This window comes from Brachyhypopomus gauderio, chromosome 1, assembly GCF_052324685.1.
Source record: "Brachyhypopomus gauderio isolate BG-103 chromosome 1, BGAUD_0.2, whole genome shotgun sequence".
NCBI lineage: Eukaryota > Metazoa > Chordata > Actinopteri > Gymnotiformes > Hypopomidae > Brachyhypopomus > Brachyhypopomus gauderio.
Genome location: NC_135211.1, coordinates 15,077,236 through 15,102,272, shown reverse-complemented (window position 1 = coordinate 15,102,272; position 25,037 = coordinate 15,077,236). Strand labels below are relative to the sequence as shown.

Genomic DNA, 25,037 nt, shown 5'->3' with positions numbered 1-25,037 from the left:
CGTTGTAGGTTTCTCCTTGGTACGCCATGGGTTTCTTGTTCATGGTCTGTATTGAATTACTGCAGCATCGCAGCGTGATTTGCGTCTCGAGTGACCACGCACAGTAAAGCACCTGTTTCACCAAGAGCACGTTACGTCAGCCAGTTCCAGGTAACGGCTGATTCGCGCGCGCGCGCGCGCGGAAACATCTGTGCACACGTGTAAACATTTTGATACGTCAAAGCTTGATCATTAATAAATCAGGTTATATAGTAGCGTAACTGAAACTGCAACTTATGTTCTATTTAAACTGCTTACCTTATAAATGCACTGCTTTTGCCAGGTGGTCCACGCGCTCTCCAGGAAGACCAGTTTCCCACCGGAGGTGCGTTGTGCATGAAGTCCACCACCGCGCAAGTGGGAAGGCAGTTCACGATTCCATGGGAGCTGCTCCGATGTAGTTTTCCTTCAGATTTCTTGTAAAGGGATGCATCGTCAATTGGTTAAAGGGACGGACAGTAAATAGGTGCATGAAGCATCCCCTTTTAAATAATGTATTCCCATGACAGCGCTTGAACATAAATAACAGAATTGTTCTTTTAGCCATGGCGTCAAAGACACTGATGTGCACGATGTTTACTTTGTGATACAATGTAAAACCGGTATTTTGGGGCCTAGCTCTCCAGGGTGTGACATCGTCGCTAATATAAACTCTTTATAATGCCATACTTGGTCTGACGTGTTATGTTCGTTCGAGGATGAAGAGAAACTGTAGCGTAATGTTATCACGCTGAGATGATTTTGTTCAACGCTCACAAAAGAAGTGACTAGGCGCGACTTTATCATGGCCACGCTCGTGTGGTCGATACACCGATGGGAGGGTAAAGCCAGCGTGACCAGGGCGTACAGCTCATACAGGTACGCTGCCAAAGTTGTTTGTAGGCATTTCTGTTTTCACTACTATCGATAAATTTCGTAACGCTGTACTAGCCTTCTGTGGCGCATGGTGCTACTGCAAAGTGAACGCACTCACAAAAGGTAGCTTCATATGAGAAATGGTTTAACTGTTCGTTTCGTAGCAGTTGTATGGTTAGTCATAGCAAAGTTACTAAGTAGTTATCTCTCTCTCTCTCCCCGCCTCTTTCTCTGTCCCTTTCTCCCTCAAAGGTGCGTGTCTGGTACTCTGGTTTAAATTGGGAGACTAACATATTTGATGATAGTGCAAATGATTTAAACTTTATTGCATAACAGCCTTACGATAACAGTTCGCTTTTGCTTCCAACAATCACTGACAAATGTAACTCATAAAGTGCCTATGCAAAATACTTATTTTTCCGTTCCTAGAACCGAGAATATTACTCACTACAGTATAGATGGGCCAGTATTCACACCTTCCCATGTTACGTAAAGCTGGTGATTTTTGCGTTGCCTGTCACTTGATTACAGGGTATGTTTCTCTACAAAAGGAGCCACACTGCAAAAATGTTTCAGTTTAGGTCCATGTGAACTTATACGCGTGCGCGGTGTGTGAGCGAGCGTCCAAATACGCAATGAGCGCACTCGTACGTGCACGTGTGCTGTTAAGTGAGTTGTGCAATCACCTTCACGAAAACCTCTACAGAAGGTTAATAATTTGATATTCATAATCATACGTCTGTCTGTAGGGTTCTTGACTGTGTGCTGTTTCTCCTGCCTATGTCAGTACCATTCCCTCTGCTCGGACTCTGCTTGTCAACAGCACAGAGAGATTCCGTGACACCTTCCTCCATCTCCATGTACTCTGCAGCCTTGTCGCCCATCGAGGACCCGGACGGAGATCCTTTGAACTTTCTCAGGAAATCCGGGAAATATGGGCATCCTGGCGGCGGGTATTCAACGGCTGGAGTCTGATCGTCGTTGTCAGTCTCCCTGTGGTAGAAGTAATTAAAGTTGGACACGATGACAGGAACTGGAAGCGCAATGGTGAGAACGCCGGCTATGGCACATAGCGACCCCACTATCTTTCCGCCGACCGTTATGGGCTTCATGTCACCGTAACCAACCGTGGTCATTGTCACTACAGCCCACCAAAAGGCGTCCGGGATGCTCGTGAAGTGGGACGTTGGTTCGTCTGCCTCTGCAAAGTACACTGCGCTCGAGAACAGGATGACGCCGATGACGAGGAAGAAAATGAGCAGTGCCAGTTCTCGCATGCTGGCGCGCAATGTATGTCCGAGTATCTGGAGTCCTTTTGAGTGCCGGGAAAGTTTAAAGATCCGGAACACTCTGACCAGTCGTATTATTCTCAGGATTGCAAAACTCATCGCCTGTTGCCCGTTGCCTTGTTGCTGCGCAAGGTCTGTTCCGAGGGTAATGAAATAAGGCAATATGGAAACAATGTCTATGGAGTTCATAATATTTTTAAAGAAAGCAGCTTTGCTCGGGCTGGCAAAAAAACGTACAATTATCTCAAATGAGAACCAAATTATGCACACAGTCTCGACAATGAAGAACGGATCGTTGAATGGTGTCAATCCATTGGCTGCACGTGTCGAATTTTTACCTGGGCTGAGGAATTCTTTCTCGTCCCTGAATTCTGGTAGTGTCTCCAAACAAAAAATTACTATTGATATAACAATAACCAAGACCGACACGACTGCGATGCCTCTAGCTGGGCTTGAGCTTTCGGGATACTCGAACAACAACCAAATTTGACGTTTGAATTCGTCATCGGGCAGAAGTTTTTCCTCCTCTTTCACAAATCCCTCATCCTCTCGAAACTTGAGCATAGCCTCTTCGCCAAGTTCATAGAACTTTACCTCCTCGGAAAAAATGTCAAAAGGTACATTGACTGGTCTCTTTAAGCGTCCACCTGACTGATAGAAATATAGAATGGCGTCGAAGCTTGGTCTGTTCCTGTCAAAGAAGTATTCGTTCCGTAGAGGGTCGAAGTACCTGATTCGTTTCTCAGGATCCCCCAAAAGAGTGTCTGGGAACTGGGCAAGAGTCTTCAGTTGAGTTTCAAACTTCAAGCCTGACACGTTGATGACAACTCTTTCACAGCAGCCATACTCACTGTAAACATTTTCATATCCAGACTGTGGACGTTTGTCTGTGAGAGAAACCGTCTCCTCATCATCCATGTTATAGACAAAACTTGATCTCTTGCTTCCCCTGTCGTCCTCTTCCTCCTCGCCTTCGGCTTCGTCTTCCTCCAACATAATGTCCTCCTCGGACCCTAGAAGAGCCAACTCCGAATGGCGTAGGTCCCCACCTAGAGCCGCGCGGTTCCGTCTCCAGCGCCCGACGTCCCTGTGCTTTTTCCGCTCTCTGAGAAGTTGCTGTTGTGGCTCGTGGTGCTGCTGCTGCTGTTGCGGCTGTTGGGAGGAGGAGGAGGAGGAGGGGCGCGAGGCGGTTCCGCCGCTACTGTTGTTGGCGTTCGTCGAGGAGGCGGCGCGAGTCTGATACTGCTGGTTGTGAGCATGGCCACTGGATCCACCTCCCTCTCCAAGCGCTCCAGCCTCGGCGGCTGCGGCCGCTGCCCGTGAATGTCGTTCCCTCTCGCGCTCCCTCTCCCTGGCACGAGCCTGGACGTATCCGTACGGCAGGTGGGTGTTGCACCCGCTGCTATCTGCGCCTACCATTGCAAACTCCATTTTGTATGACTATTCGTAGTTTGTGACTGAATAGTTCAACACGGGGTTTTTTTTTTGGTAAACGCCACTTACTTTAAAGATGAGTTTTTGTTAAGTGCAGTAGTGGCACTTGAATAACAGCATTAGTGGCACTTTTGGAAGCTGTAAAACCACGGAGGCAGGAACTCACGATATGCATGGAGATTTTTCAGATGCAGTTTCATTTTAGGGGCTTTGCTTTACGCATAAAGCACATTAAAACGAGCTCTATGCCGATGGATCCATGAGGCGTTAACACCTACCAAATGACATCATCAGTTTCAGGTGCGCAGAGGTTATGGAACCTGCGTCCTTCGGCGTTGCATCGGTGTCCAAACCAACAGGCCTTCTTTAAAGTTATCCATTAGATTATCCGTAGACCGGGGATAACGTCTCTCTGGTGGGAGGGAGAGACGTTAAACCAGTTACAGACGTCTTGTTGCCATCTTCGGGGTGAGGGAGGGGGGGCTGTGCTGTCCTCTGCCCCTCCAGTGGCTATGAATGAATCACTGAATTCTTTTCACGCCAGCAACAGCTACAAAGGGCATAAAAACAAACATACGTGTTATAGACCGCACGCGTTCAACAGAGCCCTCCTCACAGGGTATTCACCATACCCCCCTCAAAATGAATTGACACTATATGAAGACACCATTGTCAATACACGCAACAATACAATGCTCTGAACAACACCACCACCTCTCCAACACCACTACCACAGGCAACAACAACAACAATAAAACAAAATAACACACACATACACACATATGAATATGAATGTGTCCATATATATATATATATATATATATATATATATATATATATATATATATATATATATATATATGTATATATATATATATATATATATATATATATATATATATATATATATATGGCAACAGTAGACAACGCTTGATATTACTGAGCGAAATCCCTAGGCAATAAATAAAAACACTCGTTCGCACGCACGCTCCAATGTCTCCAAGCTCACTCACGCACCCCACCTCTCTTTCATTCTGGCGACTTACATGAGAAAAGACTAGAGAATGTCTCCTCAGCTTCCACCTCCACCACAATATGCTGGAGATAGCTGAGGATATAAATCCCAGGTTTGCCAAAAATTCCCGCTTGCTCCGGGAATCCCAAAAAACACTCGACGCAGCCAACCGGAGAACATGTCACCTTAGCAGTCGAGTTTTATTGCGTTCGAGGCATGACACTTTCTGACTGCGTCTCGCCGTGGTGTCTCGATTCAACAGGACCTCTCATCCACCTGCACATCTCCCCCTCCCCAAAAATACCATGCACCGCTGCAGGAAGCAAAGACTCACTCACGCCGAAAAAGCAGGTGTTGCCATTCGGTGGACACAAGCAGGCTTGGATAGATCAAAAGAGCAGCTCTGAAATCGCGACGAATAAAAGTTTAATGATGACATGTGAAATAGCCTCGGGTAAGTCAACGCACCCCGCATCTGTCTGCCGCTCGCGCTCGTCCGTTTACCATTGTGCGTGTGTTGCTGAGGAGCTGCGCGGCGGGCACGTTGCGCAGCGCCGACAGACCTTGATCATCCCCCAGTGGCTACTGCAGGTCACTGCGCTCTCGCCGTCGTGCTGCAATCCGAAACTTGAACATCAGCACATGCATCTGTTGACATCCCATTCATAGCCACCGGACACCGGAGTCCTGAGCCGGGAATAGTCTCGTCTATAGCTCTCTAACTGCAAATGGAAATGTTCTATAGGTCTGCCAGAGGATCTACATAAAAACGTCGCTTACATGATTAAGTTTATGGTAGTACATAACTATTTATTAAAATTGAATATTCAGTGCTTGATGCAGTGTTAATATGCTTTTATAATTTAAGGTTTATTTCTAACGTTTTGGATCATTTCCAACCAATGCATATGTTAAATGATTTAATAAAGATTTAATAAAAGGATTTAAAGACGTATGCATAATGTATACACAAATAGTCATCATCAATCAAAAGGAACATGCTTCTCTGGTAGCATGGAACATTCCTTTATTATCAGAGCAGAAACTGTTAATAAATAAATAGGGCAAAACTACATTTGAGAGCAATACTGCTGGCCTATTACACAGTTGTATGCATTTTATAAGCAGCACTAGAAGATGAATTGTATATTGATTAAATAAGTGCTAAATTATTGATTATGTCTTGTTTATAACTAAGTGGTCTGTAAACGTGCCATGATACCACGTAGATAATGGGAGTGTCATCGAAAAGCCAATATGTCTATTCCTGGGTCTATATAATGGGCCCTCAGCAGAGATTTTTGTCTATTAAACCTGTCTAGGAAAACCATCAAGTTGAGCTGATGTGTTGCAAATCTCAAAAAAGTCATATTGAAGGCAGTATTCATTTGTCCAGATTTCAGCATAGTAAGTTTCATAACGAGTACGTTAAAATATGCAGGTCTTGATATTATAATGATATTTTGGTCACAGGCAGCTTATCCCAGCATGCCATTGGACTGTCTCATCTGTGCAGAGAGCACAATGCTGAAACTACCAGAGCGAGCACGCCATTTAAGATACAAAACATTCACACACGTTACACACACAGCATACAAATGATAAGATAATTATATTCTAATAGTTCTTTATTATTCACAGTAATGAATCATCTTTCCTTCACTCTGTCAGTATTTCATACTTCATGGCCTAGGAATAAAGGCCTAGTGCAGTAGTCTTAATAAAGTTTAGGGTAAATGGACAAACAAAACATTGCCTTTATGATCAAGGAAAGTTTAATACCTTAATACCTCACACTGTTTCAGACACATAATTTTAGCACTGTTCATTTAGATGAGTTTAGGATATTCCTTGCTCCAAAGTAGCAATAAATATACGTTTGGCCTTGGCAAAGTACATTTTCTGATGGATTTAGGCATAATAGGCCTGTGGTGGGCCGTAAGAGATGCAGTGTGCTGAGTGAAACACAGGGGGCAGTGCTTTACTAGCTGATTCACAACATCGATCCGGGCTAAATATACAGGTTACCATTGGTTACCGAGAGCTAGCTGAAATCTTCACAATCTGAAAACAAATATTTGTCTGCCTTATATACATATCTAATAGCATTTTAAAAACCAGTACATATCAATCACCTATGAAAACCAGTATAATTACAAACCAATACAATATTAATGATTGTTGGGGCAAACACAGCAATCCACTAGCAAGGCAATATTAGTCATATTATTTCTCACAAGCATTCTGAGGTTCTGAAGTAATATCCCATAGCCTAAATAATAATTATAATATCAACAACAACAATGATAATAATGATAACAAAAACCCAGCATTGATCAAAGGACAGCCATACAATACATGCATACATGTGAACAATAAATAAAGATTTTTTATTTTTTTTAATGCAAAGATTGCAACCTGCTAACTCTGAGTCCTTAATACTATTGTAAGCATAGCATCTTCATTCTTATTCTTGAAGAGTTGATCTTGAGATCTTTCTCCAAACCCCTAAATCTGGAGCACTATTTCCTTAAACAGCCTTTAGACTGCCAAGACAACTGGCTCATCCTGTTCTCATCACTTCCTGTCCCAAAGAACTCATTCAGACACCTGGAGACGGGGTGGGCAGAGCTGGCCTCTTCACTGCAAATGCTTTCTATCACTTGTTTGTTTTGTTAAAATGCAGGTTTGAGGGTTGGTGCAGGCCATCAAGTTGTTTTCAATCAGTAGATATTTCACAGACAAAAGTTGACTCAATATCTTTGTTTGGATGTTGTGGCTTGATGAGGCCGGTAGTACATGTTTAAATCACTGCTCCGACCCAGTATGTAAGTAATATTTAAACCAGACTTAGGGGAAGTTTTAAAATTGCTGGAGAATTTGTGAATTCACTGGTTTTTACTTATTCACAATTTATTTAGAAATAAACTTCTGATTGTGGGCCAATTCAGTTCTGCATGTCCATGTGAATCTGATAATTTCACTGTGAAATTGAGTGGAGGGAGTATGATTAGTGACGTTCACTATGGTCTGGGGAAAAGGCATAACTGACAGAAGGTTAATCTGTGGCTATTTGATGCGCCTGTTTGGTGGTGTAGCGTGTCTGGGAGTCTTTGAAATTAACACTTAGAATATATACTGACCAGACCCCTCTTATGAGAGCTTATTCCACATGTTCACTCTCTCTGAAATTCAAACAGCTTTTTGGACACAATCAAGCAGGGAAATTAACCTGCATGGAACTGCGTCATCTAGGGACACAAATCTTTAAGATCAGACAGGTTTCTTGCATCCATCCCGATCGTGTTGTCTGCGTTCGCCATCTTGCAGACTGTAACTGTGGATCAGATGGGCCTGTCCATTGTGGCGTTCGGTTTGACCTTGAAGACCTGCCGATCTGATTCAGACTAAACATTTATCAGACCAGACACTGAATGCCAAGGCTGTAGGGATTTAGGGATTAAGGTCCACCTCCACAAAATGGGAGCTGACCACCATCCCAACCTAAATGGAATATGATTGGAAGATAAGCCTGGAACCTGCGGTGGGCGTTTGGCGTGACAGGAGAGTATAAGTAAGATGTGGAAGGAGTTCAGACGGAATAAGACAGAAGGAATCTCCAGCAGGTAAGTTTAACCTCAACACAGCGTTTTGATCTCACTTCAATGTGGAGCTTTTTGCTTGCATTATTTCCTCTTTCTAGAGGATTAAAGTATATAAATCTGCTGGTGCAGCTAGCTGGGCTTCAGGTAGTTCACATGAACAGTTCTTTTATCAGCAAACATTTAGAAAGATTAAGAAACCAGTTTAAGGGACAGTAATTTCTGAATATGTTGGTGTACTGAAGTGTGATGTATTCTCAGGCGAGGATGCTTATAACTGTCCTGGTGATGTTGTTGCCTGTGCTGGTGGGGGCGGAGTCAGAATGCAAGGCTTGCTGTGACCTCACCAACATCTCCATCACCGTGGAGAGTGAGGAATGTGGAAGCTGCATCAGCATCAGCACCACATCTTGCGCTGGCTTGTGCCAAACACAGGTACATCCCATAGGCTTAACACTGTACTGTACTGTACTGCAACACCTACAGCTAAACTCGGACTGGAGGTCTAGTGGTACTATATTGTACTACAGCATGGTGTCATTTCAATGCTTTATGTTAGCGTAATAGTAAACAGACAAATTTTACATGTGATCTTATAGCTCACCTGGTAGACTATGTAAAGCAAACTGCTAGCAACACTCAGGTTTATAGGTTGTATTCCCAGAGGGCCTTATTGATGAAATATGTAAGTCACGCTGGATAACAGCATAAGACAAATGTAAAATTCATTCACAAAACTGGCACCTTCATTACTGAAAATTTACTGAAAGAGAAATTATACGCAGTTTACTTTTCCTGTAAATATAAAATGCTTTAGAGCAGAGGTGCTCTAACCACAAAACACGAATCCAATTCTTCAAAGTCTTTGATAGCCCCTAAATATGAGGCACAGGTTTACTGGAGCTGAACTCTGCTGGGTGATCAATCTCCAGGTCCAGAGTTGAGCACCCATGGCTCTTATTCAGCTAATAAATCATAAATGTCGTGGCCTCTGGGTTAAGACAAAGCAAACCACCAGATGTGTCAGAAACAACGCAAGCTCCAATTAGAGGTTTATGCAAGTAAAGACACGCATCCAAAATATCATAACTAATAATGAACACGAACATATAGCCCCCTCCTCTGACTGCTTCATGATGTCATCGTGTGCCACTGTTCCGTCGGCAGGAGCGAGCGTACCGTAGCCCCGTGGCGCCGTACGTCCAGAACACATGCAACTTCCGGGAGTGGAGGTACGAGACGGTGGAGCTGCCAGGCTGCCCGGCGGGCCTGGATGCCTCCTTCACCTACCCAGTGGCCCTGAGCTGTGAGTGCAGCCAATGCGACACGGACAGCACCGACTGCGGTGCCCTCAGCGCCCATCACAGCGGCTGCCACGCCTTACCGCACTACTGAGACGCCGGCTGCCTTAGGGAGCGCCGAACTGGAACGATCTGAATGAGCGAGTGTCCTTTCCAAGCCCGTGATGGCAAACAGGATGCGAGCCTCTTTGCTCTTGTGTTTCTGGAATGTTCTGCAGGTACCGTTGTGCCTGTGTGACCCTGCTCATCGTGGAGGCCATGGCTCGGCGTTATCTAAGCATGTAAACACCCAGCTTCATTAAAACGGCTCATACACAGCATTTGCATTTCCTATTTGTTTCTGTAACACACCAGCTGCTGCCAGCCAGAATACACACACACACACACACACAAACATGTATGTATACAGACCGGTGAGCATGCACATAAATTAATTTGCACTGCATGAGAAATCTGTGTGAGTTTACCACAGCTTATAATTGTTCTTTGGAGACCAATTATGAAATTCCTCTCCACTGACATACTGGATTTACTCCAAAGAGCAGAGCCCATGAACCAAGCTTGATTTGCATAATCAAATTAGCAATGAATCAATATGAATTTCAAATGCTGTATCTGTGATATAGTTGAACGACCAGCAGCAATATACATGTAAATACAATTAGACACACAATGTAATACCTATGAAACAAAAGCATTTATTGAACAAACATTTCAGAGTGAAAAAACAATATGTGCTGTTGATGATTCTGCAGCAATATAAAACAAATGGCATGACTGCTTTGAAGTTCACCTGGTGGTTCTGGGCTTCATAACCCCTGAACTTTACAACACCTACCACACAGGAACTGCTGCACATCCGAATGGACATTAAAAGAGCCATCAAAGAATACAAACTGCCAGCCTATCAGGTATGAAGGACATGGAGAAGCATAATCATCTCCTAGCTGTCAATGAAATCGTTCTCGCCCGGAGAATACCGAGGCTAGGAAGACCTAATCCGAAGCATTACCAACCCGTCAGAGAGCGATGAGGAATTAGCAGACTCCCAATGGCATCATAGTGTTACGATCTCATTTAGGTGCAGAGTATTAAAGTGATTCCTCTCTACCATCTTACCACAATCCTTGTCTCACGACACCTTTGGGAAACTCGGCTCAGATCCAAGCAATAAAAGAAAAAAACCCAGTGGTGTCCCTTGATGACCATTTGGCCTTTACAGTCACTTCATACCTTTTTAGTCTACAATAAAACAAAACAAACAAAAAATGATATATGATCCAGATGATTAAACTGATGGCCTAAGTGACTTGGATGTCGAGATTTACATTCTTGAGCGAACTGTTTCATTTAGCGTCATAGCTGGGCCTTAGTCAGCTCCCACTTCACACACTTCTCCGTCCACACACTTCTCCGTCAGCCGGCGTACTTGTTCCGGATGATCTCTCCGCCCTCCACCTCCACCTGCTCGTACAGCCACTTGCGGTCACAGCGGCACTCCACGCCGCATTTGCGGGAGCCGCAGTCAGGGCACGGGTAGAAGCAGCCCATGCAGTCTACGTCCAGACAGTCGCACAGGTCCCGGCCGCATGAGATCAGGAGACCGCGGCCATCATACACTTTGCTCTTAGCTGCCATGCTCTGTCTGCAGAGCAAGAGGACACACACTATCACTGGGATGCATTTCTCAGTAGCAGGAACCAGCTTAAAACACCACGTCCATGCCCTTTAAATGCAAAAAAAATATGGACTATGTGAACATGTTAATTCAAGTGTGATACCTGTCATTGGATGAGAGTTTTGCGCCTCCACGTCTCTTGTAGCCATCATTTATGGTTCTTCCCTGTAAAAGCAATTTTTTTAGAACGTGATTATATTATTATACTATTTTTATCTTCGTTGAATTGAATATGAATTTCCTTCAAATTTTGCAATGTATAAATAACACACATGAAAGGGTACAGCCCTGTAAGCAAACAAAGCTATTCCACATGCTGACTTAAGAGAGCTGAAAGCATGGTACCTTTAGGCTGGTCTCTCTTGTGGTTTGTCTCCTCTCCTTTGGGACTTGCTTAGATCCCTCTGAAACCGGAGCAGGGCGATTAGATTCTTCTTTTGCCACTAATCCTCCTCGGTTCTTGCGTAATTCAATCTGTATGGAAGTGTAAGTGTTTTTGTTACAGCATAATCCTCACAGCATGTAGTCAAGAGATAATCGTGAATGATGTGTAGAATAAGTGATACATCCTGATAAAGACCAACAGCATGATGATAAAAGAAGACGCTACTGTGTTAGGATACACAGTGATGTGTGGATGTTTTATTCTAGCCTGATCCCACATGCACCTTAGCACCGTCACCCCCTGCCTTCGACCAGCTCGTGAAAATAGTAGGGACTGCATCTTCCCTCAGGAACTGTTTTCCATTGTAATCACGGAAGCAGTCGGACTGGAAGTGCTCCGAGCACAGGCAGGAGTTGGTGGTCGGAACAAAGTTCTTCCTACCCAGGCTTCGCACCCACTGCTCGGCCAACTGGGGCTTACTGATAGGGAATCTGCAGGAAGGAGAAAAAAGTTAGGCTTTAAAAGATGATTTCTTTCAGGACGACCCATTGGAGATTATTGAATATTTTTATTTATTTATTTAGTTTTGTAAATAAAGTCAGAAAGTTGACTATGATATGAATTTGTTTAACCAAAACCGTAAAACCGGTGGGCGTAAACAGAGTGCGTCAACAAATTTATTTGTAAAACATATTTAGTGTTTTTTACTATTGTATTTTAAATAGCAGTTCACGTATCTACTGAACTGTAGCGCATTGGGCGAACCAGAATAGTAGAAAAACTACAAAAAAAACTACTAAAAGAGAGGTTGTATTTGGCCGTCAATGTTTACTTCCATGCATTTAATCTAAACTGAGCTCTTATGGATTTCGTAGATTTCAAAACATATTTGCTGCTATTAGCAACAAAACACCACAAGATTATTGTTACAATACCTGTTATGTGTGCAAAAAGAAGAGATCTAGCTCATGGATCTGTGAGAACCTCGTGGCTAACGCTAATAGAAAACTTCCTACGTAATAAAACTGCGACATTAGATCAAGTTTACCAGAGTCTATGGCGGGCTACATGATTATGTTGAGCTTTTTTTGAAAGACAGCCTCCTCTAGCCTTCACTAAAAACGAATGTTGTAGACTACTATTAGTCTACATTTCTTAAACATTCCTTACCTGTAAAAACGGATCTCGGAGCCTTTAACAAATCGATTTGTGCATCCAAGCGCTGAGCAAGCAATAGGCATGATGCCAAGGATCCAATACCGTTATTTCCAAGACAGAGATGGTTCTGAAGGTGACCTGGTCCAATTACACATCCAATTACCTTGGAGATATTTAATATAAGTAAATAATTGGACCAAAATGTCCCACTATCAACAGACAAAACAAGGTCGGTGTTCTATAAACAGTGGGTACTAAGCCCTCTAGCGGCTGGAAATAATATTAAAAGACTTTAAAGAGTTTGCATTGGCAGCTACATTATGATTTAGTATAGATGTTCAGCCGCTTAGAATAATCATCATGAGATGACTCCATGACTGGGTCCTCTATCCTTCAATAATTCATCAGGCTAACATAAATACAAGCATTTAAAAAATCAAGTGGGAAAACCTTGACTTTTATTTTGGAATAGAAGCTCCTACATGCGACCGGAAGTAAAATATATGAGAAATTCAGACACAAATGCTTGGACTGTTTCATTTACGTTTGTTTTATATTATTAACATCACAATTATGGGTCTTGAGATGGGATGCTTTTGAAGTTCTTAATGGATCGTTTCGAGGAAGATTTAGTTGAGGCCCTTAAAGACGTTGTAAAGGCTAGAAACTGGCAGTGTGTTGGAGACGCATTTAAATTCAAGACACCATGCACGAAGTAAGATGTTCTTGAAAACACTAATAAAGCCATGCAGTTTCGCTAAAAACTAAGTTGTCAGTTTTGCTATCTGTCATTTTGTCATCCTCATTTTAAGACAGGGAAAACGAAAATACTATATTGTTAATTTTATTCTCAGAATGCTCTGAAAAATCTTTTTAAGGTTATACTCAGAAGATGGACAACACATCGTTCTTGTGCGTACGGACGACGGACGGTTCTGGGCTATGGACTCATCTTGCCCGCATGAAGGTTTGTCGAGGGTAGTGGGTGGAGTGAGGTGGATATATGCTACTGACATAGTCTCAAATATCTCACATATTCAATGTGATTTTACAAAGAAATCACTGTTGATATGCCTTGATATGATAAGGCTTCCTTGATGTAGCTCTTTTATTTGCATTTTTATTTTCATTTGTTTATTTATCTTCTTTGTTTGGACAGGGGGCCCACTGGATCAAGGAGACATCGAGGACCTAGGAGATGGCAGGCTAGCATTGATATGTCCCTGGCACTGTTTTGATTTTAGTCTAGAGACAGGCTCCTCTTCCACAGGTCTCCAGGTATTCTGCAAAGCCCACCATTTATCAGTACTGATCTTTTTATGGTATGCTTTGTGCTTTAATTGTGTGTTCACTGAAAACAGAATCAAGTCTACGATGTCAGAGTAGTGGATGGAAAGATATTTATAAACACTCAGAATACCTTGACACTCTACCCTATTCCAGAGAAGAAGGGAGCAAGCTCAGGTAAGTGATCACATAAAGGGAAGGAAGGTTTAGGTATAAAGCTTCACTGTATATTCACGTTATCCAGTTTTTCTTTGAAAACTTCTCCTAGACACCTCATTACCACAGGAAATAAAGTCAACATCTTCGGAAAATACACTCTGCTATTGGGCGACAAAAATCCTGGGTACTCCAGACCCACAGGAAAAGGTTAGCTTTTATTAGTAGTAGTTGTTGTTTTTTAGAATACCCCAAAAAGGACTGCAAACCCGCAATAAGCATGTAAATTATGCATTAATGCAATATATATTTATACAGTTATTTTCCCCAGACATAAAAGCATTCAGTGCTTCACTCTAGTCAGTCTCACTATGTGGTGTAGATCCTTCAGTGTCCTTTTGTACCTCAGGTAGTTTTGACCAAGCAAGTGCAGGCTTGGTGGGATACTGGGAAAATAACGGAGATTGGCGAGTGCGTTCCGCCGGCCCAGCCGAGCAGAACAGACGCGCTGACTGTGGTGGAGCCGGGCAGAATTAAACGTGGCAAAGGTGGCACTCAGGTACATGTGCCCTCACGGAGCATGGTTGGGGTAGTTGGATTAGGGCAAAACCTTCCTTTTGAACGTTGTTAAAGGACACACATTTAGCCCAGCTGTTTATTAGCATCCTGTTTATCACAGGTCTCTAGCACTTCACAAACTGACTTTGTCCTGTGGTTGTAAACACTCAGAAATTAAGAGCTGACTGTTAGCTTTTCACCCTGCAAGCAGATTTGTGACTCTGAAAACTAAGCTCCACCTCTTCATGTTTCAGAACTCGGCCAAAAAACTTGAGAATCCTGATGAAGTTTCGCTTTCTCATTCACAGGCAAGCAGGATCGCTTTGCTTCATTCATTGGCCAACATAGAGCAGTGGGCCATTGACCTATCATGGGACATGATAGCACGATTCTCTTCAGTCACACTGAGTTCTGGGGACTCACTACCACGCCAGTTCTTCAGTGACTTTGTTAAAGTAGCTGGGGATGAGGCCAAGGTTCGTCTCTTGGCTTTATTGAAACTAATATAATGTATAATTATCAGGCTCTTTAATAATTTTTTTCTTTCAACAGCATTATGATTTATTAGGACAAAGGATAAAGGATCTTGGTAGTTATTTTGGTGCCCTTCCGGTACATAAAGGTATGTATTTCATGTGAGTTCTCTTATTTGGACAGTGAAGCTGATATTGTACTTGCATTGGTATTTTTATTTATTTATTTTAGCCAAATTTATTTTTTATACATTTATTTCACAGGTCTGTGGCAGTCGGCGACAGAAACATCCCATGACGTGCTTGCTAGACTGGCAGTGGTGCACATGGTCCACGAGGCTAGGTACAGCACACTAGCACTCGGAGTACTTATTCAGAACACACTAGCACTCTGAGTACTTATTCAGAACACACTAGCACTCGGAGTACTTATTCAGAGTACTTATTCAGAACACACTAGCACTCTGAGTACTTATTCAGAACACACTAGCACTCGGAGTACTTATTCAGAACACACTAGCACTCGGAGTACTTATTCAGAACACACTAGCACTCAGAGTACTTACTCAGAACACTCTAGCACTTGGAGTACTTATTCTTAGGAAATGGTTTCAGGCAATGATAATGTAATTCAATTCAAGACAAGCTGGTCCTGAATATTTAAAATTTCCAGCAATACTGCTGCCTACATATATGCTATAGTGCTTATATACCAATCCCATTATTATTTATACTCCCATTATTATTATAATTAGACTATAGTCAGTCTGCTGTCATTTGTCCTTCAACTGGCCCTTCATCAGCGTTCGGTTTTGGACCACAGGATGGTTGTTGGCTGGCGGTTCTGAGTAGTGGACCACTGCCAACCCAGCAGGAATAATGACACCGTGCAAAAACCCCAGCAGCTGTCTAGCAGTTACTGGGCAGCATCACCAGAAAACCTCCACAGTGGCACTAACTCAGCACCTCCAATACGCCCCTGCCATACCAGCGTAACTGCTGTATTACGAATGGATGCGACCCAAACAACATGTGGTCAGCAGTCATCCTGTGATCAGACACCGACCCTTGATGAACAGGATGGAGGGTGTCAACAACAGATGGGCTACAGTATGAAATCATACATCTAATTTGTAATGGAATGACTTATAGTTGAATTATCATCAGGTGAACCAATAAATAAATACACTTTTCATTTTCATAGTAATTTACTGGTAGTTCTCTGAAGGTTGTGTGTGCAACTTGAGAGCATGTGTGTTTTTAAAGGATTTTATACCAAGTGTTTACTTGTTTGTTTGTTTTTGTTTTGTTTGTTTTGAAGGGGCTTGGACGTACACCCTCAGACCGTGTCCCGCTTTACTGCCCAGGACGACACGGCATCAGTGAAGGTCCTGGAGATCATCTACACGGACGAGATCACACACGTGGCTACAGGTCTCCGCTGGTTCACTCACATCTGCTCCAGCGAGGGCCGGGTATGACGCACCTGTACAGAGCCACGGGGCCCACTCATGTTACTGCCCACCTGCGCTTCACTACAGTCGAGGCGGCAGTCCTGCTCGGTCGGACCGGTGGCATTCACGATTTGCATTCCAGCCGTGCATGCTGGATGAATAAAAGTGTTTTGCACGGCTAAGCTTCAGCTCGAGACAGTGTGAGGGGATTTTCCCCCACAGTGTAGACTGGTCATGGCTGCTTGGTTGATTGTTTGCTGTGCTGTTTTTCCAGGATTGTTTGATGACTTTCCATGACCTGGTTAAGTTGCACTTCAAGGGTTATTTGAAGCCCCCCTTCAACACGGAGGGCCGGAGGACGGCAGGGATGACTGAGGAGGTATCTACCTCACTGCTGTCTGTCACTGTTCTTATAGGCCAACTCGATACTTGGCTTTGTCTGATTTACATCAGGGGTTTTTTTTTCTGTGTGCAGTGGTATGTGCCACTGGTTAAACCCACCAGCTGACTGAAGACTTCCAGCGCAACACCGAGTTTCTCCCGTCCCTCCTGTCCGTGTACTCACTCTGCCCGCACCGCCATGGTTTCCGTTACCATGACGTGAGTTACTTGTTTCAGGCCTGGTTGTTGTTGTGAAATGGTCATTTATGTACACACACCTTTTTGATGTTGTTAACTAAAATTTATCACCATGGATTTTTAAACAACAAAAGCATGCATAATTTTCAGGTGAAATTGATCAGATATGTTTGAAAATTCACTTATTTCTTTCACAAAATGAACAAAAAATCTTTACTTTTTTGTATTGGTTGTATGCAAAATATATAAAATGATGTATTAAATACTGTTTCTGTGTTCAAGCAAAATAAAGATTATGAAAAATGCTACTTTCAGTGAAGTCATTGTACTGCTGGAGGTGCTGGTGAGTCAAATAAGCATGAAATGCAACGCTGCCTCCAGTTTACATGACAATGCTGTTACAGACCCTCTTTGCATATTGTAGGCATGATGCCAAGAATTTCATCCCAAATTATATTTTTTATCCGCTCTCTCATGATTAAGATGTTTATTCCTCTTGTGTCTCTTTGACCAATTGGTCAAGATGAAGTTCAGTAGTAACAGAATGTAGTTAGAAAGTCACTAACTGCTGCAGTAGAGCTTACAGACATTATAATGCTGTTCCATACAGAGCCAAAACTCCAAAGGCTGATCATATATTACAGCTATGAAGCCAGTGTTTAGCTTTATCACTGTCCCTATTGGGTTTAATTTTAATAAGAGTTTGTTGGAAAAAAAAAAAAACCCTCGATGAGAGAGTAAAGAAAGACTAAAAGTCAGTGTGTGTGTGTGTGTGTGTGTGTGTGTGTGTGTGTTGGCCAGACGAGTCAGGCGTATTTTCCATACTGCGTGAGTCTTTGTCATTTGTTTTCACTTCTGCTTTTGTATTTTTGTGATTTTTTCCCCCCTCCCCTCCCTCCCCCGCCATGTTTGGTAAAGAAGTTAACAACTGCCCCTGCTCAGGAGCCACTCCATTGTCACCTGATGCTTATATTAAAATATCAGTATTACAGTGTGTTTAGGTCAAGTCTCTGCCCCATGAGTGTGCGCAGTAACCGTTTTCTGTGGCAAATGCTGAAATGGACACAAGACCTTGAGGCTGAAAGTTCATTTCATTAATGCAGGGATAGTATAAAAAGGTAAACTCTAAAAACCAGTCAGCCAGAGTTTCTAATGCTCCAAGTCCAAACGAGACAAGCAGAGCTTTCTAAAACAGAAAGAGCTCGTCCGTTCTTGTCAAGAGTCTTTGATGTTTGATGATGTCTTTCTGTCTCTCCTTCAGCGTGTCTCTTTATCTTTACTGTCTTCTTACATGTACAGCTTCCTCTCTAGGTGGTTCTTCCCCAGCACCTCACCACTGAACTGGTATGTGAGCTTCTTTTTGATCTTTTTGACCTCTCCGGTCTTGCCGTAGTTTCTCAGTGCCCTGGCCATCTTCTGGTAGGTCATCTTTTTGCGGTTGCCTTTCTGCACCCCCCAGCGGTGGGCCAGAGCCTCTTTGTGTTTGGAGGAGAACTGAAAAGTTCCCTTTTCTCTGTCCACCCACCAGATGCTGTCCTTCATGTCCCCGTTACGCAGAAGGTCCAGCAGGAACTGATACAGCCGAATCTTCTTCTTGTTTCCTAGGCAAAAAGAAAGAATAGAAAAACAAACCGAGTCTTTTCAGAGGGAAAGTTTGGCCAGGCCTCAGCCTGAAGTAAACTTGTTCATTAGAAAGGTAGCCTTTCACATTGTTCCTTGTTTTTTTATTATTATTTTTGATGTAACTAAAGGGAAATTTATGGGAAAGCTATTTTTTATTTATTCAGTTAATCTGATACCGGTATTTGAGGAAGCAATGCTGATTTTTTATTATATGTGCTTAATGCATGTACTATGGTATTTTTCGGACAATCATTATTCATAAGAGGAATTTATTCATAAGCAATAGCCTGCAATTGTCTTTCTGTATGTGCTGGTTGGCACAGCAGAGATCAAAGGACGTGGGGACGGCCCAGTCCAAGCGTAGCCTGCACCTCCCGCTCTCTCTGCACACCACCCGTTTTAGCGAGGATCCTCACCATGCTCTGCTCCCGTGGTGGAGCTGATGTGGTCTCTCATGCACTCCTCGTCGGACACCTCCAGCGGCGGGCTGCGGCTGCCGGGGTCATCGTCATCCGAGCTGCGTATCAGGGGTGATGGCTGCACGCTCTGGGGGTAGCACACAGATGGCCGGGGCAAGTATGCCATCTGCTGGAAGGGCAAATAACAGCACTTTATTACTGGGAGAAGGGAGTGATCTGAAATGCCGAAGCATCAGAACCTTTTGGGTTGTGGAGTTTGGTATATAGTTAGGGGTCATTCGGGGGTCATTTGGAAAATGGGGTTTGGTATTTAGCTAGTGGTCATTCAGGGATCATTTGGTACAGGAGGCTTGGAATAAAGGTAGGGGTCATTCAATTGTTACCCTCCTTACTCACACAAATATGCTTCATTGTAATGCCACTTGACGTTTGACTCATCCTCACAGGAGTCTGAGTCAGTGTGGCACAAAAAACAAAAACTACCCCGCCAACAGGTGGCTGGGCTCCATTATTTCAAGACATCTTAGGCATACTAAACAGCAAAAGGGGAAGTTTCTCTCTTACCACTGTTGACCACTGAGGAAGAGTATGGTGTTCTCTAAATACTATTTCAGTCTTACTGTTTTGCCGCAGAACTTATCTGGTATTGCTTCTATTTGGAATGTGTGAGAACTTTTTATTAAGATTATTTGAACTTCTAAAACTCCCTCAAGCTTAAGGTCCCACATATTCAATTAGGAAAATTACTGTGTGTTTCCAGGGGGAAATATCAGCATGAGAGGTAGAAAAAAGAGTAAAAAAAAAAGAGCATTAAACCATGGTGACCAAAGCCATCAGATGCTGAGGACAGTCACATTACTGTATTTTCTGCTTATGTCATGGCAATCGCATGTGATAGCAGACACTGTTCCATGTGATTATCATCCATAACATACATGACCACCACCCCCCCCCCCTCTCTCTCCCGTTGCTGTCTGGCGAGTGCGAGAGAAGACACAGAGTTGTGGTAGTAGGAGTCAGAGCTGTTGTAGTTAAGGTCTGAGAGTGTGCCCCAAACACTGGGCCCCTGGGTGTTGCTAAGCAGCCTCTGTGGCTGTCAAACTGGAATGGCGTCTACGTTTCAGCACTAGGTGGGACTTCACAGTGACATGTTTCATCATGTGACAACCTAAGCACACATGAACGTTTTTACCCCCGCCTTTCTGCTCCATTTACGTCAATGCAGCACCCATTAAAAACATGCGGGGCAAAAAAATAGACACTACTCTCGCTCAATTTGTGCTTTACAGTTTTTTGAATTCACACAGATAGGCTGAACAGGGTCCATAGTCCAGCTGCAGACAATATTCTGAGCCACAATGCTGAGAGATCAGATAAGACCAAAAGAAGAATGTTATTTTCAGAGCAGGGCGCTGTTTCTGCCTGACTCGGCCGTGTGCGGGAGCGGTGACATGAGAGACAATAAATCAGCCTCCCTTTCCTGCAGCAGGTCCATGGCTTTGCTGAGAGGAAAAGCCTTCTTTTCGATAGCCTGTACTGTGGTTAGGACCAGAGCACCCAGTCCACTCAAACAGAGGATCCAATCACAGTCGCCCTCTAAGCAGGTTCCCATTCTAGTCCCCAACCTCACTTTCACTAGCTGCTCTGCATTCTGTCTGTTAGTTGGCCGTGAGCATTTCACGTTTCCTGTTTGGCAAAATCACACACAAAAAAAATCCCTTATTTGTTTGTGTTCTGCTGCCATGTTCTTGTTGATAAGATTAACATATTCAATCACGAGATAAATCGTGAAAATTTGCAGTCATATAATTTATGAGGCAAGTATGATTGAATAGAATCATGAAGGTAACTCAAAAATAGTTTAAATATAAAACTAATCATTTCAATGTATAGCATTAATTGACTTGTCATTGACATATGCTCAGGTTTTTGTGCGAGTGTAAGCACACGTGTGGTGTGCACGACATGTGATGTGTTCACTCCTGAGCATGTGCTTGTGCGCGTGTCCGAGCACATCTGTGTGTGTCACAATAAGGAGCGGTTGTGTTTGTGTAATGAGGGGGGCCAGTGGCGGTTGGTGAGCGAGCAGGCCTGCTCCTGTGGTGACAGTGGTGAGCACTGGTCAGGATGAGCCAGCGTTGAGAAACAGCCTACAGATGCACTCTCTGGCCTCCGCACCAGCCACACGCATGAACGACCGAACCACGTCAGTCACAGTGAAGCCACTACGAGCACTGGACTGCATCAAACTCCCTTAAGGCGAATTCCCACACATTAGGTTATGCAAATTACAAACTTCCAGGGTGAAAATATCAGCTTGTGTTAGCACAGTGCATCCACAAAGTGTATGTCAACTCACACATGCACATACACATATGCACTTACCACCTGGTCTGGGAATCTAACCAACTAAGGCTCCATGCCGCACCCTTGATCCTGCTTCCGGCTGTGTGTTGATGTGCTACAACAACATGTGGTGTCCATGTGTGCTCTGGAGACCTTGGTTTTGAGGATGGAAGTTGTTGGAGAAGCCTCACCTGTGGAGTGGCGAGAGCCAGGTGGGATGTGGGCAGGCTGGGGTCAAAAAAGTGGGCGGGCTCTACGTCGGTGAGCCGGTGGACGCTGGACGGGTGGACCTGCTGTACGCTCTGGAGTTCCGTGAAGTGGCTCTCCGTGAGATTCTCAAAGTCGGCAGGGTGGACATGGTGTGGGTTATACTCCCAAGCATGGTCTAGACACAAGTGTCTGGAGTCAGCAAAAACCACTTACGAACGCCACCTTCAGTACTACACACCATATGTGCTTATACAGTTATGCATTTTATATTGTGAAAAAGATGTACTTTCTTTTTTCATCAAAACCACTAAGGACTACATGCATCACACTTTCCTGTTTCCTGTTCACATCATTTCCGTCAGCAGTTTGTGAATAGCCCAGTGGCCCAGTACTGCAGTGTCTCTGCCTTTGTTTAATTTTTTTCCACAGCTGGAATCATGTATTCCTGATTTAATTCTGTTTACATAAATTGCTGTATAAAATCACTGAACACTGAGCCTTGTCAGCGAGACGTTTGAGACTGCATGACTATGGAAGCAAAACTAAAATAAGCAGTGAAGAATAACTGAATTGACAAACATAAACCTATGAATGTTTGTTCATTATTTATAATAGATTTCAATTCAGGATGCTGAAATGTTGAAATAGTTAATGCGTACACAAAGCACAATAAAAGTGCTGAACAGTAAGGGTTATGTTGTACTGTAATTGTGCCGTAGCTGTGCCAGACCCAAACATGGAGGTAAGACATGCGGTCACATTTAATGTTGATGTTCAGCAATATTGCTTTTCAGCGATTAATTCTAGTTAATTCAATGACTTTAACTTTCTGTCTCATGATAAGACTTCCCAAACATGCAGGCCTTGGTACAAATAGAAGTGCCATCAGTTGCCATGACATTACTGATGTATTGGTTATTGCCTTCTGCAAAATAGCATATCTGAGACTCGAGGAAAGAAAGTAATGCACGAGGCTATATACATATACATCACACATGTTCACACAGCTCTCATAACAGAGATGCCCAAATCAGTCTCAAGTATTTCCACCAATCAGATGCAGCAGAGTTCCTATGACCATGTACTGCACATTGAGCTGGGCCACATTATTCTTCCTGTCACTTGTGTCATACCTACACATCTATGCTGCTTCTCTTCAGTATTTACTCATTCTGATCACTCTGTAGACTAGTTGGGCACTGTTAGTTGATGGACCCTTGGGGATATTTGTCGTTCTACGTCTGTAGTTTTCTTGCCTGTCAAAAAGAGGCATCTGTTTCCTGCTTTGTGCTGGGTCACTTGCCATGTTCCACCCGCTAAGTTTTCTAACGCCCCCCTCGAGTTTATTCCCACCTGCCCTGGGTGTGATTTCAAACCGTTAGTTCGTTCTACTAAGATGTAAATATGGGCCTCAAACTGTGTTAAAGCACTAGGCTATTTTGATAGAGTTTGGGTCATTTTAAAAACAAAAAGCATTATCTCTTTATCTCCAAAGGCATACAGTTTCCCAGTTTCGAGTAATGTGCAATAACTTAGACCACAGTGCAGCACAGTAGTGGAGTAGACCGATACAGGTGCACCAGTACGAATGCATCAGTACAGATGCACGGACAAAGTAATGTTCAAAAAGACAGCATCTCACCACTTTGAGCATCTGCTTCAATGATGTATGGATATTCAGGTCGATAGATGTCGGGTTCATAGATCATCTCTTCTGTTGGCTGTGAATTGTGAAGACAGAGGTTTGAGCAGTTTGAATGAAAACTGAGGTCAACCCCAAAGTTCAATGCAATATTATGAATGCAGTATAGGAAAAACCTCACATCTTTGTTTACAAGTGCCCAGTAATCTTTAAATTCAGATGGTGTTTGTGACATCCAGCCAGTCCAGGTTATTTTCTATTACACATAGAAATTATATTTCAGTAATTCAATAAATTTTGGAGAACAATTCAACTAGTAGATTAAGTTTGATTGCTATTAGTAGATTAAATTGATGCTATTCCCAATTATATATTATATCTGATTTATTAATTTGCTCATAATGCTTTAGAGTTGGTGCAGTGATATTATTACTATAATTCAAAATCAAATTTTAATTTAGCAAGTCTATTTTGTAACACAATAAGTAGTATCAGAAAACCTGCAAAAATGTTAAGGTCAGTGCATCTAAATTCTGCAGTACGTTTAGATAATTGTGAAATCTCTCTACATGAAAACCTCCTCGTCAGGCTTAAGCTCTTGAACTTAGTTTTTACAGGGCTTATAGAGCTGTATCACATTTCTGAAGATTTAGGAGTAAGACTCAAAATACAATCTTGACGATGCTGTTCAGAAGAAAGTATTAGACTCCCACTGCTATAGCAATTGTTTTGAAGAATCTTTCAGTGGTAATAAGTAAAATGTTACAGGAATATGACTGTAAAATTAATGCACCTCGATGAGGAAGGCCATCATCAGGAACCCGCAAAACCTAGAGTCTTTGTAGTTTTACCATATTACCTGGTGGTGATGTGATATCATACAGACATACGTACACACACATACCCAACATATATACATAACAGACAAACACTTACGCCGACGATGAAGAATACTTACAGGTGGGATGATGTACCCCTCCATTCTGAATGAAGGCAACATGGAGTCTTCTCCGCTTCACGTACCCTAGCTCTTTCTGCTAACGCTTTCTCAATGGCTTTCAAAACTGTCCCCAAGCCATTGCACAACTCTAAATTTCCTCTTACCAAATGAAACCAAAGATCTCGCACACACACCTTATCCAGTGGGGGCCACACAGCTATCTCCCAGGGCCCAAGAAAGACACCAAGCTTGGATACACTGCGAGTGGCAACTTAGCCTAACGGCGTCCGTGACAAAAGGATAGAGCTTTCTGTTTGTTACTTCTTTATTTTTGGCTGTGTGTGTGTCTGCTGCTGGTTCCTGATTTCAGGGTGATGTCAGGTGGGGATTATAACTACTCAGTTAGAACAGACACAGAGTGTCACCTCCCCCAATAGCCAATCAGAGACAACTCAGCAGACCCCGCTCTTCCTGTCCTCCTCCGTACCGCCTGCAATTCCATAAACTTAACGCAGGATTAAGGAATAATTGGTGCCACTTTAGATGACTTTAGGGTTCCTCTAATTTTTCCATTTTGCAAACCATTGCACAATG

At 43.1% G+C, this 25,037-nt stretch overlaps 5 protein-coding genes across 10 annotated transcripts in view; 2 read left to right on the top strand and 3 right to left on the bottom strand.

Moving 5' to 3' along the window:
• kcna4 (potassium voltage-gated channel, shaker-related subfamily, member 4) overlaps nt 1-5,149 on the bottom strand; it is a 36,853-nt gene extending 31,704 nt beyond the window's left edge. Inside the window, exons 1-3 of one of the 2 annotated variants that reach the window (XM_076998723.1) lie at nt 4,664-5,149; nt 1,581-4,167; nt 298-455 (exon numbers count right to left, since the gene is read on the bottom strand). In XM_076998723.1, coding sequence (XP_076854838.1) covers nt 1,626-3,614 — 1,989 coding nt within the window. In that variant the 5' untranslated portion in view covers nt 3,615-4,167; nt 4,664-5,149 and the 3' untranslated portion in view covers nt 298-455; nt 1,581-1,625. Of the gene's footprint in view, nt 1-297; nt 4,168-4,663 lie in introns of both variants that reach the window. The other variant, XM_076998715.1, reaches the window with a different exon arrangement.
• Nucleotides 5,150-7,489: 2,340 nt separating this feature from the next.
• fshb (follicle stimulating hormone subunit beta) lies at nt 7,490-9,728 on the top strand. Of its 2 annotated transcripts, XM_076998745.1 has the most exons (3): nt 7,490-8,258; nt 8,496-8,669; nt 9,402-9,728. In XM_076998745.1, the coding sequence occupies exons 2-3, from the start codon at nt 8,502-8,504 to the stop codon at nt 9,627-9,629; spliced, it is 396 nt and encodes a 131-aa protein (XP_076854860.1). In that variant the 5' UTR covers nt 7,490-8,258; nt 8,496-8,501; the 3' UTR covers nt 9,630-9,728. The 2 variants fall into 2 exon arrangements, with proteins under 2 accessions (XP_076854860.1, XP_076854851.1); XM_076998736.1 differs by lacking the exon at nt 7,490-8,258 and having other exon boundaries at nt 8,369-8,669.
• A 485-nt stretch (nt 9,729-10,213) lies between these two features.
• On the bottom strand, nt 10,214-13,121 carry arl14ep (ADP-ribosylation factor-like 14 effector protein). The gene is made up of 5 exons (XM_076998705.1): nt 12,769-13,121; nt 11,882-12,089; nt 11,559-11,687; nt 11,317-11,378; nt 10,214-11,180 (listed from the first exon to the last, which is right to left on the bottom strand). The coding sequence occupies exons 1-5, from the start codon at nt 12,837-12,839 to the stop codon at nt 10,952-10,954; spliced, it is 699 nt and encodes a 232-aa protein (XP_076854820.1). The 5' UTR covers nt 12,840-13,121; the 3' UTR covers nt 10,214-10,951.
• Nucleotides 13,105-17,571, top strand: LOC143509852 (uncharacterized protein HI_0077). The gene is made up of 12 exons (XM_076998653.1): nt 13,105-13,471; nt 13,635-13,723; nt 13,916-14,034; nt 14,118-14,220; nt 14,312-14,409; nt 14,609-14,758; nt 15,066-15,233; nt 15,310-15,379; nt 15,495-15,573; nt 16,552-16,705; nt 16,959-17,063; nt 17,160-17,571. Exons 1-12 carry the CDS (start codon nt 13,347-13,349, stop codon nt 17,190-17,192), a joined length of 1,293 nt encoding a protein of 430 aa, XP_076854768.1. The 5' UTR covers nt 13,105-13,346; the 3' UTR covers nt 17,193-17,571.
• spi1b (Spi-1 proto-oncogene b) lies at nt 17,463-24,835 on the bottom strand. 4 transcript variants are annotated; one of them, XM_076998667.1, is made up of 6 exons: nt 24,462-24,835; nt 23,685-23,759; nt 23,504-23,582; nt 21,843-22,036; nt 19,303-19,474; nt 17,463-18,864 (listed from the first exon to the last, which is right to left on the bottom strand). In XM_076998667.1, the coding sequence occupies exons 1-6, from the start codon at nt 24,501-24,503 to the stop codon at nt 18,551-18,553; spliced, it is 876 nt and encodes a 291-aa protein (XP_076854782.1). In that variant the 5' UTR covers nt 24,504-24,835; the 3' UTR covers nt 17,463-18,550. The 4 variants fall into 4 exon arrangements, with proteins under 4 accessions (XP_076854782.1, XP_076854790.1, XP_076854798.1 ...); XM_076998675.1 differs by having other exon boundaries at nt 19,303-19,471; nt 24,462-24,827; XM_076998683.1 differs by lacking the exon at nt 23,685-23,759 and having other exon boundaries at nt 24,462-24,831.
• Between the last annotated feature and the right edge of the window lie 202 nt (nt 24,836-25,037).

What these genes read in the sequence shown, in the direction of transcription:
- fshb (XM_076998736.1), top strand. Translation starts at nt 8,484, where the DNA reads ATGTATTCTCAGGCGAGGATGCTTATAACTGTCCTGGTGATGTTGTTG. An exon ending in CTGGCTTGTGCCAAACACAG is followed by an intron (nt 8,670 to 9,401) that starts GTACATCCCATA and finishes TTCCGTCGGCAG; the next exon opens with GAGCGAGCGTACCGTAGCCC.
- arl14ep (XM_076998705.1), bottom strand. Translation starts at nt 12,839, where the DNA reads ATGCCTATTGCTTGCTCAGCGCTTGGATGCACAAATCGATTTGTTAAA. An exon ending in TCCGAGATCCGTTTTTACAG is followed by an intron (nt 12,090 to 12,768) that starts GTAAGGAATGTT and finishes TCCTTCCTGCAG; the next exon opens with ATTCCCTATCAGTAAGCCCC. An exon ending in AAACTCTCATCCAATGACAG is followed by an intron (nt 11,181 to 11,316) that starts GTATCACACTTG and finishes CTTGCTCTGCAG; the next exon opens with ACAGAGCATGGCAGCTAAGA.
- LOC143509852 (XM_076998653.1), top strand. Translation starts at nt 13,347, where the DNA reads ATGCTTTTGAAGTTCTTAATGGATCGTTTCGAGGAAGATTTAGTTGAG. An exon ending in GTGGCAAAGGTGGCACTCAG is followed by an intron (nt 14,759 to 15,065) that starts GTACATGTGCCC and finishes TCTCATTCACAG; the next exon opens with GCAAGCAGGATCGCTTTGCT. An exon ending in TAGCTGGGGATGAGGCCAAG is followed by an intron (nt 15,234 to 15,309) that starts GTTCGTCTCTTG and finishes TTCTTTCAACAG; the next exon opens with CATTATGATTTATTAGGACA.
- spi1b (XM_076998667.1), bottom strand. Translation starts at nt 24,503, where the DNA reads ATGTTGCCTTCATTCAGAATGGAGGGGTACATCATCCCACCT. An exon ending in GGGCACTTGTAAACAAAGAT is followed by an intron (nt 23,583 to 23,684) that starts GTGAGGTTTTTC and finishes CACAATTCACAG; the next exon opens with CCAACAGAAGAGATGATCTA. An exon ending in TGGCTCTCGCCACTCCACAG is followed by an intron (nt 19,475 to 21,842) that starts GTGAGGCTTCTC and finishes TTGCCCTTCCAG; the next exon opens with CAGATGGCATACTTGCCCCG.